The sequence below is a fragment of the Bombina bombina genome, chromosome 6 (assembly GCF_027579735.1).
Source record: "Bombina bombina isolate aBomBom1 chromosome 6, aBomBom1.pri, whole genome shotgun sequence".
NCBI lineage: Eukaryota > Metazoa > Chordata > Amphibia > Anura > Bombinatoridae > Bombina > Bombina bombina.
Genome location: NC_069504.1, coordinates 6,585,573 through 6,608,837, shown reverse-complemented (window position 1 = coordinate 6,608,837; position 23,265 = coordinate 6,585,573). Strand labels below are relative to the sequence as shown.

The following is a 23,265-nucleotide window of genomic DNA, read 5'->3' as shown; positions in this document are numbered from 1 at the left end:
TGTGTACAGTGTGCTCTGTGTGTCTGATGTGTATCAGGTGTGCTCTGTGTGTCTGATGTGTACAGTGTGCTCTGTGTGTCTGATGTGTACAGTGTGCTCTGTGTGTCTGATGTGTACAGTGTGCTCTGTGTGTCTGATGTGTACAGTGTGCTCTGTGTGTCTGATGTGTATAGTGTGCTCTGTGTGTCTGATGTGTACAGTGTGCTCTGTGTGTCTGATGTGTTAAGTGTGCTCTGTGTGTCTGATGTGTACAGTGTGCTCTGTGTGTCTGATGTGTATAGTGTGCTCTGTGTGTCTGTTGTGTATAGTGTGCTCTGTGTGTCTGATGTGTACAGTGTGCTCTGTGTGTCTGATGTGTACAGTGTGCTCTGTGTGTCTGATGTGTACAGTGTGCTCTGTGTGTCTGATGTGTATAGTGTGCTCTGTGTGTCTGATGTGTTTAGTGTGGCTCTGTGTGTCTGAAGTGTACTAGTGTGCTCTGTGTGTCTGATGTGTACAGTGTGCTCTGTGTGTCTGATGTGTATAGTGTGCTCTGTGTGTCTGATGTGTACAGTGTGCTCTGTGTGTCTGATGTGTACTGTGCTGTGTGTCTGATGTTGTACAGTGTGCTCTGTGTGTCTGATGTGTATAGTGTGCTCTGTGTGTCTGATGTGTACAGTGTGCTCTGTGTGTCTGATGTGTATAGTGTGCTCTGTGTGTCTGATGTGTATAGTGTGCTCTGTGTGTCTGATGTGTACAGTGTGCTCTGTGTGTCTGATGTGTATAGTGTGCTCTGTGTGTCTGATGTGTACAGTGTGCTCTGTGTGTCTGATGTGTACAGTGTGCTCTGTGTGTCTGATGTGTACAGTGTGCTCTGTGTGTCTGATGTGTACAGTGTGCTCTGTGTGTCTGATGTGTACAGTGTGCTCTGTGTGTCTGATGTGTACAGTGTGCTCTGTGTGTCTGATGTGTACAGTGTGCTCTGTGTGTCTGATGTGTACAGTGTGCTCTGTGTGTCTGATGTGTACAGTGTGCTCTGTGTGTCTGATGTGTACAGTGTGCTCTGTGTGTCTGATGTGTACAGTGTGCTCTGTGTGTCTGATGTGTACTAGTGTGCTCTGTGTGTCTGATGTGTACAGTGTGCTCTGTGTGTCTGATGTTACAGTGTGCTCTGTGTGTCTGATGTGTACAGTGTGCTCTGTGTGTCTGATGTGTACAGTGTGCTCTGTGTGTCTGATGTGTACAGTGTGCTCTGTGTGTCTGATGTGTACAGTGTGCTCTGTGTGTCTGATGTGTACAGTGTGCTCTGTGTGTCTGATGTGTACAGTGTGCTCTGTACTGTGTAGTCTGATGTGTACAGTGTGCTCTGTGTGTCTGATGTGTACAGTGTGCTCTGTGTGTCTGATGTGTACAGTGTGCTCTGTGTGTCTGATGTGTATAGTGTGCTCAGTATGTGTATATCTGCCCTGTGTACAGTGTGCTCTGTGTGTCTGATGTGTACAGTGTGCTCTGTGTGTCTGATGTGTACAGTGTGCTCTTTGGTTCTGATGTGTATAGTGTGCTCTGTGTGTCTGATGTGTATAGTGTGCTCTGTGTGTCTGATGTGTATAGTGTGCTCTGTGTGTCTGATGTGTACAGTGTGCTCTGTGTGTCTGATGTGTACAGTGTGCTCTGTGTGTCTGATGTGTACAGTGTGCTCTGTGTGTCTGATGTGTACAGTGTGCTCTGTGTGTCTGATGTGTACAGTGTGCTCTGTGTGTCTGATGTGTACAGTGTGCTCTGTGTGTCTGATGTGTACAGTGTGCTCTGTGTGTCTGATGTGTACCAGTGTGCCTCTGTGTGTCTGATGTGTACAGTGTGCTCTGTGTGTCTGATGTGTATAGTGTGCTCTGTGTGTCTGATGTGTACAGTGTGCTCAGTTACTGTGTATGTCTGCCCTGTGTACAGTGTGCTCTGTGTGTCTGATGTGTATAGTGTGCTCAGTCTGTGTAGTCTGCCTGTGTATAGTGTGCTCTGTGTGTCTGATGTGTATAGTGTGCTCTGTGTGTCTGATGTGTATAGTGTGCTCAGTCTGTGTAGTCTGCCTGTGTACAGTGTTCTCTGTGTGTCTGATGTGTACAGTGTGCTCTGTGTGTCTGATGTGTACAGTGTGCTCTGTGTGTCTGATGTGTACAGTGTGCTCTGTGTGTCTGATGTGTATAGTGTGCTCTGTGTGTCTGATGTGTATAGTGTGCTCTGTGTGTCTGATGTGTACAGTGTGCTCTGTGTGTCTGATGTGTACAGTGTGCTCTGTGTGTCTGATGTGTATAGTGTGCTCTGTGTGTCTGATGTGTATAGTGTGCTCTGTGTGTCTGATGTGTACAGTGTGCTCTGTGTGTCTGATGTGTACAGTGTGCTCTGTGTGTCTGATGTGTACAGTGTGCTCTGTGTGTCTGATGTGTATAGTGTGCTCTGTGTGTCTGATGTGTATAGTGTGCTCTGTGTGTCTGATGTGTACAGTGTGCTCTGTGTGTCTGATGTGTACAGTGTGCTCTGTGTGTCTGATGTGTACAGTATGCTCTGTGTGTCTGATGTGTATAGTGTGCTCTGTGTGTCTGATGTGTACAGTGTGCTCTGTGTGTCTGATGTGTACAGTGTGCTCTGTGTGTCTGATGTGTACAGTGTGCTCTGTGTGTCTGATGTGTATAGTGTGCTCTGTGTGTCTGATGTGTACAGTGTGCTCTGTGTGTCTGATGTGTACAGTGTGCTCTGTGTGTCTGATGTGTACAGTGTGCTCTGTGTGTCTGATGTGTACAGTGTGCTCTGTGTGTCTGATGTGTACAGTGTGCTCTGTGTGTCTGATGTGTACAGTGTGCTCTGTGTGAGACTCACTAGTACTGAGTGCAGGAGAGAGAGAGATAATGACACATACAGGGGTAGGTGCGACTCACTAGTACTGAGTGCAGGAGAGAGAGAGATAATGACACATACAGGGGTAGGTGAGACTCACTAGTACTGAGTGCAGGAGAGAGAGATAATGACACATACAGGGGTAGGTGAGACTCACTAGTACTGAGTGCAGGAGAGAGAGATAATGACACATACAGGGGTAGGTGCGACTCACTAGTACTGAGTGCAGGAGAGAGAGAGATAATGACACATACAGGGGTAGGTGAGACTCACTAGTACTGAGTGCAGGAGAGAGATAATGACACATACAGGGGTAGGTGAGACTCACTAGTACTGAGTGCAGGAGAGAGAGATAATGACACATACAGGGGTAGGTGAGACTCACTAGTACTGAGTGCAGGAGAGAGATAATGACACATACAGGGGTAGGTGAGACTCACTAGTACTGAGTGCAGGAGAGAGATAATGACACATACAGGGGTAGGTGAGACTCACTAGTACTGAGTGCAGGAGAGAGAGAGAGATAATGACACATACAGGGGTAGGTGAGACTCACTAGTACTGAGTGCAGGAGAGAGAGAGATAATGACACATACAGGGGTAGGTGAGACTCACTAGTACTGAGTGCAGGAGAGAGAGATAATGACACATACAGGGTAGGTGCGACTCACTAGTACTGAGTGCAGGAGAGAGAGAGAGATAATGACACATACAGGGGTAGGTGCGACTCACTAGTACTGAGTGCAGGAGAGAGATAATGACACATACAGGGGTAGGTGAGACTCACTAGTACTGAGTGCAGGAGAGAGAGATAATGACACATACAGGGGTAGGTGAGACTCACTAGTACTGAGTGCAGAGAGAGAGAGATAATGACACATACAGGGTAGGTGAGACTCTCTAGTACTGAGTGCAGGAGAGAGATAATGACACATACAGGGGTAGGTGAGACTCACTAGTACTGAGTGCAGGAGAGAGATAATGACACATACAGGGGATAGGTGAGACTCACTAGTATCTGAGTGCATGGAGAGAGAGTAATGACACATACAGGGTAGGTGAGACTCACTAGTACTTGAGTGCAGGAGAGAGATATGACACATACAGGGGTAGGTGAGACTCACTAGTACTGAGTGCAGGAGAGAGAGATAATGACACATACAGGGGTAGGTGTGAGACTCACTAGTACTGAGTGCAGGAGAGAGGAGATAATGACACATACAGGGGTAGGTGAGACTCACTAGTACTGAGTGCAGGAGAGAGAGAGATAATGACACATACAGGGGTAGGTGAGACTCACTAGTACTGAGTGCAGGAGAGAGAGATAATGACACATACAGGGGTAGGTGAGACTCACTAGTACTGAGTGCAGGAGAGAGAGGAGATAATGACACATACAGGGGTAGGTGCGACTCACTAGTACTGAGTGCAGGAGAGAGAGATAATGACACATACAGGGGTAGGTGAGACTCACTAGTACTGAGTGCAGGAGAGAGATAATGACACATACAGGGGTAGGTGAGACTCACTAGTACTGAGTGCAGGAGAGAGAGATAATGACACATACAGGGGTAGGTGAGACTCACTAGTACTGAGTGCAGGAGAGAGAGAGATAATGACACATACAGGGGTAGGTGAGACTCACTAGTACTGAGTGCAGGAGAGAGAGAGATAATGACACATACAGGGGTAGGTGAGACTCACTAGTACTGAGTGCAGGAGAGAGAGATAATGACACATAAAGGGGTAGGTGAGACTCACTAGACTGAGTGCAGGAGAAGAGAGATAATGACACATACAGGGGTAGGTGAGACTCACTAGTACTGAGTGCAGGAGAGAGAGATAATGACACATACAGGGGTAGGTGAGACTCACTAGTACTGAGTGCAGGAGAGAGAGATAATGACACATACAGGGGTAGGTGCGACTCACTAGTACTGAGTGCAGGAGAGAGAGATAATAATGACACATACAGGGGTAGGTGAGACTCACTAGTACTGAGTGCAGGAGAGAGAGAGATAATGACACATACAGGGGTAGGTGAGACTCACTAGTACTGAGTGCAGGAGAGAGAGAGATAATGACACATACAGGGGTAGGTGAGACTCACTAGTACTGAGTGCAGGAGAGAGAGATAATGACACATACAGGGGTAGGTGAGACTCACTAGTACTGAGTGCAGGAGAGAGAGAGATAATGACACATACAGGGGTAGGTGAGACTCACTAGTACTGAGTGCAGGAGAGAGATAATGACACATACAGGGGTAGGTGAGACTCACTAGTACTGAGTGCAGGAGAGAGAGATAATGACACATACAGGGGTAGGTGAGACTCACTAGTACTGAGTGCAGGAGAGAGAGATAATGACACATACAGGGGTAGGTGAGACTCACTAGTACTGAGTGCAGGAGAGAGAGAGATAATGACACATACAGGGGTAGGTGAGACTCACTAGTACTGAGTGCAGGAGAGAGAGATAATGACACATACAGGGGTAGGTGAGACTCACTAGTACTGAGTGCAGGAGAGAGAGAGAGAATGACACATACAGGGGTAGGTGAGACTCACTAGTACTGAGTGCAGGAGAGAGAGATAATGACACATACAGGGGTAGGTGAGACTCACTAGTACTGAGTGCAGGAGAGAGAGATAATGACACATACAGGGGTAGGTGAGACTCACTAGTACTGAGTGCAGGAGAGAGAGAGATAATGACACATACAGGGGTAGGTGAGACTCACTAGTACTGAGTGCAGGAGAGAGAGATAATGACACATACAGGGGTAGGTGAGACTCACTAGTACTGAGTGCAGGAGAGAGAGATAATGACACATACAGGGGTAGGTGAGACTCACTAGTACTGAGTGCAGGAGAGAGATAATGACACATACAGGGGTAGGTGAGACTCACTAGTACTGAGTGCAGGAGAGAGATAATGACACATACAGGGGTAGGTGAGACTCACTAGTACTGAGTGCAGGAGAGAGAGATAATGACACATACAGGGGTAGGTGAGACTCACTAGTACTGAGTGCAGGAGAGAGAGATAAAGACACATACAGGGGTAGGTGAGACTCACTAGTACTGAGTGCAGGAGAGAGAGAGATAATGACACATACAGGGGTAGGTGAGACTCACTAGTACTGAGTGCAGGAGAGAGAGATAATGACACATACAGGGGTAGGTGAGACTCACTAGTACTGAGTGCAGGAGAGAGAGAGATAATGACACATACAGGGGTAGGTGAGACTCACTAGTACTGAGTGCAGGAGAGAGAGATAAAGACACATACAGGGGTAGGTGAGACTCACTAGTACTGAGTGCAGGAGAGAGAGATAATGACACATACAGGGGTAGGTGAGACTCACTAGTACTGAGTGCAGGAGAGAGAGAGATAATGACACATACAGGGGTAGGTGAGACTCACTAGTACTGAGTGCAGGAGAGAGAGATAATGACACATACAGGGGTAGGTGAGACTCACTAGTACTGAGTGCAGGAGAGAGATAATGACACATACAGGGGTAGGTGAGACTCACTAGTACTGAGTGCAGGAGAGAGAGAGATAATGACACATACAGGGGTAGGTGAGACTCACTAGTACTGAGTGCAGGAGAGAGAGATAATGACACATACAGGGGTAGGTGAGACTCACTAGTACTGAGTGCAGGAGAGAGAGATAATGACACATACAGGGGTAGGTGAGACTCACTAGTACTGAGTGCAGGAGAGAGAGATAATGACACATACAGGGGTAGGTGAGACTCACTAGTACTGAGTGCAGGAGAGAGAGAGATAATGACACATACAGGGGTAGGTGAGACTCACTAGTACTGAGTGCAGGAGAGAGAGAGATAATGACACATACAGGGGTAGGTGAGACTCACTAGTACTGAGTGCAGGAGAGAGAGATAATGACACATACAGGGGTAGGTGAGACTCACTAGTACTGAGTGCAGGAGAGAGAGAGATAATGACACATACAGGGGTAGGTGAGACTCACTAGTACTGAGTGCAGGAGAGAGAGATAATGACACATACAGGGGTAGGTGAGACTCACTAGTACTGAGTGCAGGAGAGAGATAATGCACATACAGGGGTAGGTGAGACTCACTAGTACTGAGAGCAGGAGAGAGAGATAATGACACATACAGGGGGTAGGTGAGACTCACTAGTACTGATTGCAGTGAGAGATAATGGCCACATACAGGTGAGGTGAGACTCACTAGTACTGAGTGCAGGAGAGAGATAATGACACATACAGGGGTAGGTGAGACTCACTAGTACTGAGTGCAGGAGAGAGATAATGGCACATACAGGGGTAGGTGAGACTCACTAGTACTGAGTGCAGGGAGAGGAGAGATAATGACACATACAGGGGTAGGTGAGACTCACTAGTACTGAGTGCAGGAGAGAGATAATGCACATACAGGGGTAGGTGAGACTCACTAGGTACTGAGTGCAGGAGAGAGAGATAATGACACATACAGGGGTAGGTGAGACCTCACTAGTACTGAGTGCAGGAGAGAGAGAGATAATGACACATACAGGGGTAGGTGAGACTCACTAGTAGCTGAGTGCAGGAGAGAGAGAGATAATGACACATACAGGGTAGGTGAGACTCACTAGTACTGAGTGCAGGAGAGAGATAATGACACATACAGGGGTAGGTGAGACTCACTAGAACTGAGTGCAGGAGAGAGAGAGATAATGACCACATACAGGGGTAGGTGAGACTCACTAGTACTGAGTGCAGGGAGGAGAGAGATAATGACACATACAGGGGTAGGTGAGACTCACTAGTACTGAGTGCAGGAGAGAGATATTGACACATACAGGGGTAGGTGAGACTCACTAGTACTGAGTGCAGGAGAGACAGAGATAATGACACATACAGGGGTAGGTGAGACTCACTAGTACTGAGTGCAGGAGAGAGATAATGACACATACAGGGGTAGGTGAGACTCACTAGTACTGAGTGCAGGAGAGAGAGAGATAATGACACATACAGGGGTAGGTGAGACTCACTAGTACTGAGTGCAGGAGAGAGAGATAATGACACATACAGGGGTAGGTGAGACTCACTAGTACTGAGTGCAGGAGAGAGAGAGATAATGACACATACAGGGGTAGGTGAGACTCACTAGTACTGAGTGCAGGAGAGAGATAATGACACATACAGGGGTAGGTGAGACTCACTAGTACTGAGTGCAGGAGAGAGAGAGATAATGACACATACAGGGGTAGGTGAGACTCACTAGTACTGAGTGCAGGAGAGAGAGATAATGACACATACAGGGGTAGGTGAGACTCACTAGTACTGAGTGCAGGAGAGAGATAATGACACATACAGGGGTAGATGAGACTCACTAGTACTGAGTGCAGGAGAGAGAGAGATAATGACACATACAGGGGTAGGTGAGACTCACTAGTACTGAGTGCAGGAGAGAGAGATAATGACACATACAGGGGTAGGTGAGACTCACTAGTACTGAGTGCAGGAGAGAGATAATGGCACATACAGGGGTAGGTGAGACTCACTAGTACTGAGTGCTGGAGAGAGAGATAATGACACATACAGGGGTATAGGAGACTCACTAGTACTGAGTGCAGGAGAGAGAGAGATAATGACACATACAAGGGTAGGTCAGACTCACTGTGCCGGGATTACATACCGGGGGATTGTTCTCTCTGCTCATTTCCCTGCTACGTTACACCCTCATTTACACCATGTACAAACCTACATTTCTTACTCTCTCTTTCTAGCAATATCTTATCACTGAGTACATCACACTGCGCTAGCTCATCATGGCAACTGATGTCTGGGTTGGAACATGGAGACCTCACAGGCCACGGGGTCCGATCGCTGCCCTATACAGCAGCCCAGGACCCAAATATGGTCTTCCAGGAAACACAGGTACGTGTGAAACCAACTATTAAGTCAGCCGTTAGTTTACATTTTATTAGTTTAGTTCTAGTTATAACTCAGGGCCAGTGACTTTGCCTAATACCCCTAGCCGAGGGCCAGTGACCCTGCCTTATACCCCTAGCCTAGGGCCAGTGGCTCTTATCTAATACCCCTAGCTGATTGCCAGTGACCCTGCTTAATACCCCTAACCTAGAACCAGTGACCCCTAATACCCCTAGCCTGACCCGCCATTACCCCTAGTCTAGAAGTAATGACCCACCTAAAGTGATCGGCTAGTCCTGTGAGCACTGAGATACTTTCTATCCTGAAAAGGAGGGCAGGAGTGAAAACGACAAGCACAGAGGACCTACCAAGCTGTCATTGTGCACTTCCCTTGCTCTACTAATCATGAGTTTTATTGCACAGGTTACGTGCAACATGACCCCAGTAAATATCGTGCCCCGGCATACAGCTTTGGCACTCGCCGGTTCAAGTTTGTTGATGACTGCTCGCCAGGCCCCGGGTATCTAGTCCCAGCTAATATTACTATGAGAGGCAAGGATGGGAGCCCAGCATACTCCATCTACGGGAGACCCCGTGATCTAGACAGCTTCAGGACACCAGGACCAGGTACGGAATATGACTAATAAATTGTCATCCTTTGTGATCGGATTTTCTGACATTTTTAGTCTATGTATGCAGGGCTCAAAATTTGCACTCGCCCACTAGCCATTGGGGAGTGGAAATTTAACTGTGCCTAGTGAAAGTTAGTGAGTAAAGTTGTAAGTAGCAAAGTTAAAACATTGTATTTGCACACTCCTACTGCAGCATTGACACATATTTTGTGCTATGTGCTAAAAATATTATCTAAAGGAATATTATATGGCCATGAATGGGCAAGGATATGTTATTCCTCTAGGGCTGTATGGACCTCATTAGTGCTTAGACTGTTACTTCTGAGAGGGTAAATGGGGCAGAGAGAGGGATTAGAGAGGAAAAGTGGAAGTAGAGAAGAAGGTAGAGTTACGAGAGAGGAGAGAAAAAAAGAAATAGAGAAGATATATGAGAGAGGAGAAAGAGTGAAAGAGATATGGCCTGAGAGAGAAGGGAGAGGGTAAAGAGAAGATATGGCCTGAGAGAGAAGGGAGAGGGTAAAGAGAAGATATGTCCTGAGAGCGAAGACAGAGGGTAAAGAGAAGATATGGCCTGAGAGAGAGGGTAAAGAGAAGATATGGTCTGAGAGAGAAGATAAAGAGAAGATATGGCCTGAGAGAGAAGGGAGAGGGTAAAGAGAAGATATGGCCTGAGAGAGAAGGGAGAGGGTAAAGAGAAGATATGGCCTGAGAGAGAAGGGAGAGGGTAAAGAGAAGATATGGCCTGAGAGAGAAGGGAGAGGGTAAAGAGAAGATATGTCCTGAGAGCGAAGACAGAGGGTAAAGAGAAGATATGGCCTGAGAGAGAGGGTAAAGAGAAGATATGGTCTGAGAGAGAAGATAAAGAGAAGATATGGCCTGAGAGAGAAGGGAGAGGGTAAAGAGAAGATATGGCCTGAGAGAGAAGGGAGAGGGTAAAGAGAAGATATGGCCTGAGAGAGAAGAGAGAGGGTAAAGAGAAGATATGGCCTGAGAGAGAAGGGAGAGGGTAAAGAGAAGATATGGCCTGAGAGAGAAGGGAGAGGGTAAAGAGAAGATATGGCCTGAGAGAGAAGAGAGAGGGTAAAGAGAAGATATGGCCTGAGAGAGAAGAGAGAGGGTAAAGAGAAGATATGGCCTGAGAGAGAAGGGAGAGGGTAAAGAGAAGATATGCCTGAGAGAGAAGGTAAAGAGAAGATATGACCTGAGAGAGAAGGGAGAGGGTAAAGAGAAGATATGGCCTGAGAGAGAAGGGAGAGGGTAAAGAGAAGATATGGCCTGAGAGAGAAGTTAGAGGGTAAAGAGAAGATATGGCCTGAGAGAGAAGAGAGTGGGTAAAGAGAAGATATGGCCTGAGAGAGAAGGGAGAGGGTAAAGAGAAGATATGGCCTGAGAGAGAAGAGAGAGGGTAAAGTGAAGATATGGCCTGAGAGAGAAGGGAGAGGGTAAAGAGAAGATATGGACTAGAAAGAGTGGTGTGTAAAAGATGCTGACACTCTCTGGCTCTATTGTGCTAACCCAAAAAACATTGGCAAATCTCCAAATTGCCAAAGAGTAGTTGCAACAAAAAACGGGGGGTATGGGTAGCACTACTTAAAGCTTAGAGCGGATTATATGTGAAACTAATATAGACAATGCTAGTGATCTGAAGGTTAATTCTACAATTGAATATGTGGAAATATACTGGTGAATCCACTTCTTATAAAACCAGAATTAATAGTTAATATGTGTAAGTTAGTGAAAGAATTGAGTATGTATGCAGGGCTCAAAATTTGCACTCGCCCACTAGCCATTGGGGAGTGGAAATTTAACTGTGCCTAGTGAAAGTTAGTGAGTGAAGTTGTAAGTAGCAAAGTTAAAACATTGTATTTGCACACTCCTACTGCAGCATTGACACATATTTTGTGCTTTGTGCTAAAAATATTATCTAAAGGAATATTATATGGCCATGAATGGGCGAGGATATGTTATTCCTCTAGGGCTGTATGGACCCCATTAGTGCTTAGACTATTACTTCTGAGAGGGTAAATGGGGCAGAGAGAGGGATTAGAGAGGAAAAGTGGAAGTAGAGAAGAAGGTAGAGTTACGAGAGAGGAGAGAAAAAAAGAAATAGAGAAGATATATGAGAGAGGAGAAAGAGTGTGAAAACAAGATATGGCCTGAGAGAGAAGGGAGAGGGTAAAGAGAAGATATGGCCTGAGAGAGAAGAGAGAGGGTAAAGAGAAGATATGGCCTGAGAGAGAAGAAAGAGGGTAAAGAGAAGATATGGCCTGAGAGAGAAGAGAGAGGGTAAATAGAAGATATGGCCTGAGAGAGAAGGGAGAGGGTAAAGAGAAGATATGGCCTGAGAGAGAAGGGAGAGGGTAAAGAGAATATATGGCCTGAGAGAGAAGAGAGAGGGTAAAGAGAAGATATGGCCTGAGAGAGAAGGGAGAGGGTAAAGAGAAGATATGGCCTGAGAGAGAAGGGAGAGGGTAAAGAGAAGATATGGCCTGAGAGAGAAGAGAGAGGGTAAAGAGAAGATATGGCCTGAGAGAGAAGAAAGAGGGTAAAGAGAAGATATGGCCTGAGAGAGAAGAGAGAGGGTAAAGAGAAGATATGGCCTGAGAGAGAAGGGAGAGGGTAAAGAGAAGATATGGCCTGAGAGAGAAGAGAGAGGGTAAAGAGAAGATATGGCCTGAGAGAGAAGGGAGAGGGTAAAGAGAAGATATGGCCTTAGAGAGAAGGGAGAGGGTAAAGAGAAGATATGGCCTAAGAGAGAGGGTAAAGAGAAGATATGGCCTGAGAGAGAAGAGAGAGGGTAAAGAGAAGATATGGCCTGAGACAGAATAGATAGGGTAAAGAGAAGATATGGCCTGAGAGAGAAGAGAGAGGGTAAAGAGAAGATATGGTCTGAGAGAGAAGGTAAAGAGAAGATATGGCCTGAGAGAGAAGGGAGAGGGTAAAGAGAAGATATGGCCTGAGAGAGAAGGGAGAGGGTAAAGAGAAGATATGGCCTGAGAGAGAAGAGAGTGGGTAAAGAGAAGATATGGCCTGAGAGAGAAGGTAGAGGGTAAAGAGAAGATATGGCCTGAGAGAGAAGAGAGAGTGTAAAGAGAAGATATGGCCTGAGAGAGAAGAGAGTGGGTAAAGAGAAGATATGGCCTGAGAGAGAAGGTAGAGGGTTAAGAGAAGATATGGTCTGAGAGAGAAGGTAAAGAGAAGATATGACCTGAGAGAGAAGGGAGAGGGTAAAGAGAAGATATGTCCTGAGAGAGAAGGGAGAGGGTAAAGAGAAGATATGGCCTGAGAGAGAAGAGAGTGGGTAAAGAGAAGATATGGCCTGAGAGAGAAGGTAGAGGGTAAAGAGAAGATATGGCCTGAGAGAGAAGAGAGAGGGTAAAGAGAAGATATGGCCTGAGAGAGAAGAGAGTGGGTAAAGAGAAGATATGGCCTGAGAGAGAAGGTAGAGGGTAAAGAGAATATATGGCCTGAGAGAGAAGAGAGAGGGTAAAGAGAATATATGGCCTGAGAGAGAAGAGAGAGGGTAAAGAGAAGATATGGCCTGAGAGAGAAGGGAGAGGGTAAAGAGAAGATATGGCCTGAGAGAGAAGGGAGAGGGTAAAGAGAAGATATGGCCTGAGAGAGAAGAGAGTGGGTAAAGAGAAGATATGGCCTGAGAGAGAAGGTAGAGGGTAAAGAGAAGATATGGCCTGAGAGAGAAGAGAGAGGGTAAAGAGAAGATATGGCCTGAGAGAGAAGAGAGTGGGTAAAGAGAAGATATGGCCTGAGAGAGAAGGTAGAGGGTAAAGAGAAGATATGGCCTGAGAGAGAAGGTAGAGGGTAAAGAGAAGATATGGCCTGAGAGAGAAGAGAGAGGGTAAAGAGAAGATATGGCCTGAGAGAGAAGGGAGAGGGTAAAGAGAAGATATGGCCTGAGAGAGAAGGGAGAGGGTAAAGAGAAGATATGGACTAGAAAGAGTGGTGTGTAAAAGATACTGACACTCTCTGGCTCTATTGTGCTAACCCAAAAAACATTGGCAAATTGCCAAAGAGTAGTTGCAACAAAAAACGGGGGGTATGGGTAGCGCTACTTAAAGCTTAGAGCGGATTATATGTGAAACTAATATAGACAATGCTAGTGATCTGAAGGTTAATTCTACAATTGAATATGTGGAAATATACTGGTGAATCCACTTCTTATAAAACCAGAATTAATAGTTAATATGTGTAAGTTAGTGAAAGAATTGAGTAGAGATACAGAGTTCAACCATAAAATCAATTTAATTATAATAAAAAAAAATAATAATAGATAGTTTAGTGCCGGCACTATATATAACAATGTTATTATAAATTAAAAAACAAATATATTTGCAGATAAGTTTAGATAACAGCTTACAGTCCGTTGTAATATGCACAGACAAGTTAGTGACTTGTTTGCTAGTTGTTGCTTGTTATACTTATTTGCAAAGTATGGCAGATAATATTTGCTGTATTTTTTTAAAGAGAAACAAAGTTCTTAACTAATAGAATGGTTACAGAGTTACCGTCTTTGAAATGTTAGATGTGTCCGTTGTTGAAAAGTCCCGCGTCTTTATGCTGGAATGGATTAGTGCTCCGGTTTGAAAGAGCGTGTCGTGATCCAGATGGAACACGCTTGTTAGGAGATTTTTAAACCTGATGGAAAATGTTGCCTGTGAAGTGCCTTGCGGCGTCCTGGAATGCCGATGTTGGCAAAGGGGAAGCGGGTAGGTCCTGGGACCGAGGTATTAGCTGGCAGTTATTGTCTCCTTCGCAGATGTACCTACGAGTCCTGCTACCAGTTCCGGTGTGAGAGGTGAGGAGCTGGAACACCTTGTAACTTCGGTGAAACCCCAGATAATTAAGCAGTTGGACAGACCAGATGCCTTTTTGATACAAACGGTATGCAGATCATGGGTGGGATTTTTTAAGCATATATCTTCCACTCAAAGTGTAGCGAGCGGCTTCATGCACCACACCTACTGTAACCTATTGTATATAATGTGCAGGGGTCGGATAGACAAGCAAATCTACGCGTTTCAGCCCTGTAGGCCTTGATAAAGGCCTACAGGGCTGAAACACGTAGATATGGCCTGATAGAGAAGGGAGAGGGTAAAGAGAAGATATGGCCTGAGAGAGAAGGGAGAGGGTAAAGAGAAGATATGGCCTGAGAGAGAAGGTAAAGAGAAGATATGGCCTGAGAGAGAAGGGAGAGGGTAAAGAGAAGATATGGCCTGAGGGAGAAGGGAGAGGGTAAAGAGAAGATATGGCCTGAGAGAGAAGAGAGAGGGTAAAGAGAAGATATGGCCTGAGAGAGAAGGGAGAGGTTAAAGAGCAGATATGGCCTGAGAGAGAAGGTAAAGAGAAGATATGAGAACAGTTAGTACGGCTGCACCGGATAAACAGACGAGAGATCTTCAATGTATGATAAAAAAATATTTATTGGGCAAAAGCATAAAACCAAAAGTATACTGACATAGTCAAAAACAAGTAGAAAGCTGCTCACTCCTGGACCGGAGTGAGCAGAAGGTAGCAAAAAAGGAAACAGTATACGCGTTTCGTGCGGGGCTACCGCACTTGATCACTACTCTTGTCACTACCACTTACTAAACCTATTAAGCCCTAAACCGCAAGCCCCCCACATCGCCATAAACTAAATTAACCTATTAACCCCTAAACCTAACAACCCACTAACTGTACATTAAAATTACATCATCACTATCTTATAATAAATTTAAACTTACCTTTAGATTTAAATTAAACTATATTAAACTACTAATTAATCTACCCTAACTGTTATACTAAAATTACATTAAACTATATTAAACTAATAATTTACATTAAAATATATTAAACTAATAATTAACCTACCCTAACTGTTATACTAAAATTACATTAAACTATATTAAACTACTAATTAATCTACCCTAACTGTTATACTAAAATTACATTAAACTATATTAAACTAATAATTTACATTAAAATATATTAAACTAATAATTAACCTACCCTAACTGTTATACTAAAATTACATTAAACTATATTAAACTAATAATTAATCTATCCTAACTGTTATACTAAAATTACATTAAACTACAAATTAAATTAACTATATTATATATTTAAAAACCTAACCCTACTCAAGTTATTTAAATCTACTATTACAAAGTTACAAAAAAATAACACAAAATAAAAAACACTAAGTTACAAAAAAAACCCCACTAAATTACACAAAATAAAAAATAAATTATCAAATATTTAAACTAATTACACCTAATCTAAGAGCCCAATGAAAATAAAAAAGGCCCCCCAAAATAAAAAAAATCAGCCAATAGGATGAAAGCTCAATCCTATTGGCTGATTGCAACAGCCAATAGGATTTTTTCAACCTTAATTCTGATTGGCTGATAGAAATCTATCAGCCAATCGGAATCTAAGGAACACCATCTTGGATGACGTCATTTAAAGGGAAACTTCATTCGGAAGAAGACGTTGATTGAAGAGGATGCTCCGTGCCGGATGTCATGAAGATGGAGCCGCTCCACGCCGGATGGATGAAGATAGAAGATGCCGTCTGGATGAAGACTTCTGACGGCTTGGATCAAGACTTCAGCAAGCTTGGATGAAGACTTCTGCCGCTTCGTTGAGGATGGATGTTCTGTCTTCAAAACTGTAAGTGGATCTTCGGGGTTTAGTGTTAGGTTTTTTAAGGGTTTATTTGGTGGGTTTTAATTTTAGATTAGGGACTTTGGGCTGAAAAAGAAAATTTATGCTTACCTTATAAATTTGTTTCTTTTTAGACACGATGAGTCCATGGATTTCATCCTTACTTGTGGGATTACGCCTCCTGGTCAGCAGGAGGAGGAAAAGAGCACCACAGCAGAGCTGTTATATAGCTCCTCCCTTCTCTCCCACTCCAGTCATTTGACTGAAGTTAGGAAGAGAAAGGAAAAGCCAAGGTGCAGAGGTGTCTGAAGTTTACCAAAATTAATAACCTGTCTCCTAGAACAGGGCGGGCCGTGGACTCATTGTGTGTAAAAAGAAACAAATTTATCAGGTAAGCATAAATTTTCTTTTCTTTTTAAAGACACGATGAGTCCATGGATTTCATCCTTACTTGTGGGATACAATACCAAAGCTAGAGTACACGGATGAAAAGGGAGGGACAAGACAGGGACCCAAACCGGAACCATGAGTAGCCCTTGGATTCACACCAATAAAGATATTTACGCCATATCTTATGGTAAATCTTCCTAGTTACAGGCTTACGCGCCTGAATTAAAGTATCTATGACCGAATCAGAGAAACCTCGCTTGGATAGGATTAAGCGTTCAATCTCCAAGCAGTCAGCTTCAGAGAAACTAGATTTGAGTGAAGGAAGGGCCCCTGAATGAGAAGGTCCTTCCTCAACGGAAGCATCCAAGGTGGTAGTGACGACATCTCTACCAGATCTGCATACCAAATCCTGCGAGGCCACACAGAAGCGATGAGGATCACTGATGCCTTCTCCTGTTTGATTCGAGCAATGACTCTACAGAGGAAATAGGTATGCAAGATTGAAGGACCAATCTGCCTGGGGATCCCTGGACCTCGATCCGTATCTTGGAAGTTTGGCATTCTGGCGAGATGCCATGAGATGCAAATCCAGCCGACCCCATATGAGAATCAGGTTGGAGAATACATCCGGATGGAGTTCCCACTCTCCCGGATGAAAAGTCTGTCTGCTCAGAAAGTCCGCCTCCCAGTTGACCACCCCTGGGATGTGGATCGCTGACAGATGGCAAGAGTGGGCCTCCGCCCACTGGATTATCTTGGCTACTTCAGTCATCGCTAAGGAACTCCTTGTTCCTCCCTGATGATTGATGTAAGCCACTGTCGTTATATTGTCCGAATGGAATCTGATGAATTGGGCCGAAGCCAACTGAGGCCAGGCCCGAAGAGCATTGAAGATCACCCTCAGCTCTAAGATGTTGATAGGAAGGAGAGACTCTGCTTGAGTCCATACTCCCTGAGCCTTTAAAGAGCCCCAGACTGCTCCCCATCCTGAAAGGCTGGCGACCGTTGTCACAATCACCCATGAAGGTCTGCAAAAGCATGTCCCCCGGGATAGATGATCCAGAGACAACCACCATTGAAGAGAGTCCCTCGTCTCCTGTTCCAGGGTTATTCGAGGGGACAAATCCGTATAATCTCCATTCCACTGCCTGAGCATACTTAACTGCAGAGGTCTGAGGTGAAACTGAGCAAACGGTATGATGTCCATTGCCGCCACCATCAATCCGATTACCTCCATGCACTGAGCTACTGACAGCTGAAGAGTGGACTGAAGTGCTCGACATGTATCCAGAATTTTTGATTTTCTGACCTCTGTCAGAAATATTTTCATGGATATAGAATCGATTAGAGTTCCCAAGGTCACCCTTGTCTTTGGGACTAAGGAACTCTTTTCCAGATTTACCTTCCACTCGTGAGTTCTCAGGAAGGATAGTACAATGTCGGTATGGGACCTTGTTTGCTGACAAGATGATGCCTGGATTAGAATATCGTCCAGATAAGGCGCCACCGCAATTCCCCGCGGTCTTAGAACCACCAGCAGAGACCCCAGAACCTTTGTGAAAATTCTGGGTGCCGTGGCCAGACCGAAAGGAAGAGCCACAAACTGAAAATGTTTGTCCAGAAAGGCAAACCTCAGGAACTTGTGATGATCTCTGTGGATAGGAACATGAAGATATGCATCCTTTAAATCCACTGTCGTCATAAATTGACCCTCCTGGATCAATGGAAAAAATGGTACGAATAGTTTCCATCTTGAATGGTGGAACTCGGAGAAACTTGTTTAGACTTTTGAAGTCTAAAATAGGTCTGAAGGTTCCCTCCTTTATGGGAACTACAAACAGATTTGAATAAAAACCCTGCCCCTGTTCCTGTATCGAAACGGGACAAATTACTACCATAGAAGAGAGCTCTCTTACACAATGTAAGAACGCCTCTCTTTTTATCTGGTTTGCAGATAATCTTGAAAGAAGAAATCTTCCTCGGGGGGAAGAATTTCTGAACTCCAGTTTGTATCCCTGAGACACTATTTCTATAGCCCAGGGATCCTGAACATCTCGCACCCAAGCCTGAATGAAGAAGGAAAGTCTGCCCCCTACCAGATCCGGTCCCGGATTGGGGGCCAACCCTTCATGCTGACATGGAATCAGCAGCAGGTTTCTTGGATTGTTTACCCTTGTTCCAAGATTGGTTGGGTCTCCAAGTAGACTTGGATTGTGAATAGTTTCCTTCCTGTTTAGAAGAAGAAGAGAAGGAGTTTCCCTTGAAATTTCGAAAGGAACGAAAATTACTTTGTCGACCTTTCTGCTTGGTTCTTTTATCCTGAGGGAGGAGATGACCCTTGCCTCCCGTGATGTCAGAGATAATTTCCTTCAAGCCAGGTCCAAACAGGGTCTTTCCCTTGTAAGGAATAGCCAGAAGTTTAGACTTGGATGATACGTCCGCAGACCAAGGCTTCAACCATAAAGCTCTGCGGGCTAGGATAGAAAAACCTGAACTCTTAGCAGCAAATTTAGTAATTTGCAGAGAAGCATCTGTAATAAAAGAATTGGCTAATTTCAGAGCTTTAATCCGATCCTGGATTTTTTCCAAAGAAGTCTCAGTCTTAAGAGACTCCGCAAGAGCATCAAACAATAAGCTGCCGCACTAGTGACCGTAGCGATGCACGCAGCCGGTTGCAATAGCAAACCCTGATGAACATAAATCTTCTTAAGTAGACCCTCCAACTTCTTGTCCATAGGGTCTTTGAAAGCACAACTATCCTCAATAGAAATAGTAGTTTGTTTAGCCAAGGTGGAAATAGCCCCCTCCACCTTAGGAACCATCTGCCAAGTTTCCCTGACCGCGTCAGCTACAGGGAACATCTTCTTGAAAATGGGAGAAAGAGAGAAGGGAATACCTGGTCTCTCCCATTCCTTAGAAATAATCTCCGAAGTTCGCTTGGGAACCTGAAAAACATCTAAGTAAGAAGGAACTTCGAAGTATTTGTCCAACTTGATTTCTCAGGAACTACCACTTCCGTGGAGTCACAGTCGTCCAAAGTCACTAAAACCTCCCTGAGTAACAGTCGGAGGTGTTCTAGTTTAAATCTGAAAGAAACAACTTCTGAATCAGTCAAAGGTAAGGAACTCCCAGAGTCAGAAATTTTACCTTCCAATAGAACCTCCATACCCTCCAACTCAGAGCCCTGGGAGGGTACGTCCGAGATTGCCACCATAGCATCAGAAACTTCATTGACCACTTAGTTGTCCTTCCTTTTACGTTTGCCTTGAAGTATAAGAAAGGCAGATATGTCCTTTAATGTAACTGCAGCAGAAACTTGAGAAGAAGTACAGGGCACTGCTTGAGCGGGCGTTAAGGGTTGAGACGCTTGGGGAGAAAGCTGCGGCATACTCTGCATCTCATCGTTAGACTCCTGAGAAGCATCCGCCTTAGACAATTTTTTATCATAAATTTTTTTTTTCTCTATAGCCGAGAGTCCTCTCAACACATGAGGGACAAAAAAGGAACAGGAGGTTCCACATTGGCATTCAAACACATGGCACAAGTAACATTCTGGACATCTTCTGAATCCATGATATAGAAAAAAAAACAAACAAAAAAAACAGTGCAATAATAAAAAATATAAACTGGCCCTTTAAATTATACTGGCCCTTTAAATTTTTGACCCACCACTCTCTTACTGTATTGAAAAACAAGAGTGTGCAAAAACGAAACTAGTACTAGAAAATGGCCCTTTGATAGATCTTGAAAAATAACAGGATACTGTGCCTTTAATAGTAAAACCAACTATTTTACTAAGCTGGGTAAAAAAAACGCTTTCCATTTAAATATTTTTTACCAACTCGTTTGCCCCCAAGAAAAAACTGACACCTCCTCGCCTCAACAGCTCCAGACTGCTCTTTCCAGCAAGTTTCAGGTCGGGTCCCAGAAACGCTAGCAACCGCCTGCTTACACAACCATGCGGTTCTAGCGTAATGCCCGATGACCTGATATCCTAGATGTCGGAACTTTTCTCTATAGCTGAGTCCAGACTTAACTGCAGCAGAGATGATCATATACAGTGCGCGGCTTCTCTAGAGACTGAAGCGCGCGAAAATTAGCCCCGCCCTTCGTGGGCGTTAAAATCTTACACAGCTTCTCGGTTAAGTGTAATTAAAATAACCGAAATCCCCAAGCTAGCCCAGTGCCTGTACAAATGCTGTCTTGTAGGGGAGCCCTCCATACCTATCACTAACGTAGGCAAAGAGAATGACTGGAGTGGGAGGGAAGGGAGGAGCTATATAACAGCTCTGCTGTGGTGCTCTTTGCCTCCTCCTGTTGACCAGGAGGCGTAATCCCACAAGTAAGGATGAAATCCGTGGACTCATCGTGTCTTTAAAAAGAAAAGCGCTAAATGCCCTTTTAAGGTCAATGCCCATCCAAATGCCCTTTTCAGGGCAATGGGGAGCTTAGGTTTTATAGATTAGATTTTTATTTGGGGGGTTGGTTGTGTGGGGGGTGGGTTTTACTGTTGGGGGGTATTTGTATTTTTTTTTTTACACGTAAAAGAGCCGATTTATTTGGGGCAATGCCCCGCAAAAGGCCCTTTCTCCAACATAGGTGTGTCCGGTCCACGGCGTCATCCTTACTTGTGGGATATTCTCTTCCCCAACAGGAAATGGCAAAGAGCCCAGCAAAGCTGGTCACATGATCCCTCCTAGGCTCCGCCTTCCCCAGTCATTCTCTTTGCCGTTGTACAGGCAACATCTCCACGGAGATGGCTTAGAGTTTTTTGGTGTTTAACTGTAGTTTTTATTATTCAATCAAGAGTTTGTTATTTTAAAATAGTGCTGGTATGTACTATTTACTCTGAAACAGAAAGGTGATGAAGATTTCTGTTTGTAAGAGGAAAATGATTTTAGCAACCGTTACTAAAATCGATGGCTGTTTCCACACAGGACTGTTGAGAGGAATTAACTTCAGTTGGGGGAAACAGTGAGCAGACTTTTGCTGCTTGAGGTATGACACATTTCTAACAAGACGATGTAATGCTGGAAGCTGTCATTTTCCCTATGGGATCCGGTAAGCCATTTTTATTACATAAGAAAAAAAGGGCTTCACAAGGGCTTTTAAGACTGTAGACATTTTCTGGGCTAAAACGATTGATATATAAACATATTTTATACTTTATAGCTTTGAGGAATTATTTTATTCTTGGGAATTATGTAAAATAACCGGCAGGCACTGTATTGGACACCTTATCCTCTAGGGGCTTTCCCTAATCATAGGCAGAGCCTCATTTTCGCGCCTCTATTGCGCACTTGTTTTTAGGAAGCATGACATGCAGATGCATGTGTGAGGAGCTTTGATACACAGAAAAGACTTTCTGAAGGCGTCATTTGGTATCGTATTCCCCTTTGGGCTTGGTTGGGTCTCAGCAAAGCAGATACCAGGGACTGTAAAGGGGTTAAATATAAAAACGGCTCAGGTTCCGTTATTTTAAGAGTTAAAGCTTTCAAATTTGGTGTGCAATACTTTTAAGGCTTTAAGACACTGTGGTGAAATTTTGGTGAATTTTGAACAATTCCTTCATACTTTTTCACATTTGCAGTAATAAAGTGTGTTCAGTTTAAAATTTAAAGTGACAGTAACGGTTTTATTTTAAAACGTTTTTTGTACTTTGTTATCAAGTTTATGCCTGTTTAACATGTCTGAACTACCAGATAGACTGTGTTCTGTATGTGGGGAAGCCAAGGTTCCTTCTCATTTAAATAGATGTGATTTATGTGACACAAAATTTAGAGAAAATGATGCCCAAGATGATTCCTCAAGTGAGGGGAGTAAGCATGGTACTGCATCATCCCCTCCTTCGTCTACACCAGTCTTGCCCACACAGGAGGCCCCTAGTACATCTAGTGCGCCAATACTCCTTACTATGCAACAATTAACGGCTGTAATGGATAATTCTATCAAAAACATTTTAGCCAAAATGCCCACTTATCAGCGAAAGCGCGACTGCTCTGTTTTAGAAAATACTGAAGAGCATGAGGACGCTGATGATATTGGTTCTGAAGTGCCCCTACACCAGTCTGAGGGGGCCAGGGAGGTTTTGTCTGAGGGAGAAATTTCAGATTCAGGGAAAATTTCTCAACAAGCTGAACCTGATGTGATTACATTTAAATTTAAATTGGAACATCTCCGCGCCCTGCTTAAGGAGGTGTTATCTACTCTGGATGATTGTGAGAATTTGGTCATTCCAGAGAAATTATGTAAAATGGACAAGTTCCTAGAGGTCCCGGGGCCCCCCGAAGCTTTTCCTATACCCAAGCGGGTGGCGGACATTGTAAATAAAGAATGGGAAAGGCCCGGCATACCTTTCGTCCCTCCCCCTATATTTAAGAAATTGTTTCCTATGGTCGACCCCAGAAAGGACTTATGGCAGACAGTCCCCAAGGTCGAGGGGGCGGTTTCTACTCTAAACAAACGCACCACTATACCCATAGAAGATAGTTGTGCTTTCAAAGATCCTATGGATAAAAAAATTAGAGGGTTTGCTTAAAAAGATGTTTGTTCAGCAAGGTTACCTTCTACAACCAATTTCATGCATTGTTCCTGTCACTACAGCAGCGTGTTTCTGGTTCGATGACCTAGAAAAGGCGCTCAATAAAGATTCTTCTTATGAGGAGATTTTGGACAGAATTCATGCTCTCAAATTGGCTAACTCTTTCACCCTAGACGCCACTTTGCAATTGGCTAGATTAGCGGCAAAAAATTCTGGGTTTGCTATTGTGGCGCGCAGAGCGCTTTGGCTAAAATCTTG

The 23,265-nt window shown here is 44.4% G+C and overlaps 1 protein-coding gene across 1 annotated transcript in view; it reads left to right on the top strand.

Moving 5' to 3' along the window:
* Nucleotides 1–23,265, top strand: part of ODF3B (outer dense fiber of sperm tails 3B) — an 86,512-nt gene that overhangs the window by 18,750 nt on the left and 44,497 nt on the right. Inside the window, exons 2-3 of the mRNA XM_053716288.1 lie at nt 8,637–8,787; nt 9,205–9,408. Coding sequence (XP_053572263.1) covers nt 8,679–8,787; nt 9,205–9,408 — 313 coding nt within the window. The 5' untranslated portion in view covers nt 8,637–8,678. The remainder of the gene's footprint in view (nt 1–8,636; nt 8,788–9,204; nt 9,409–23,265) is intronic.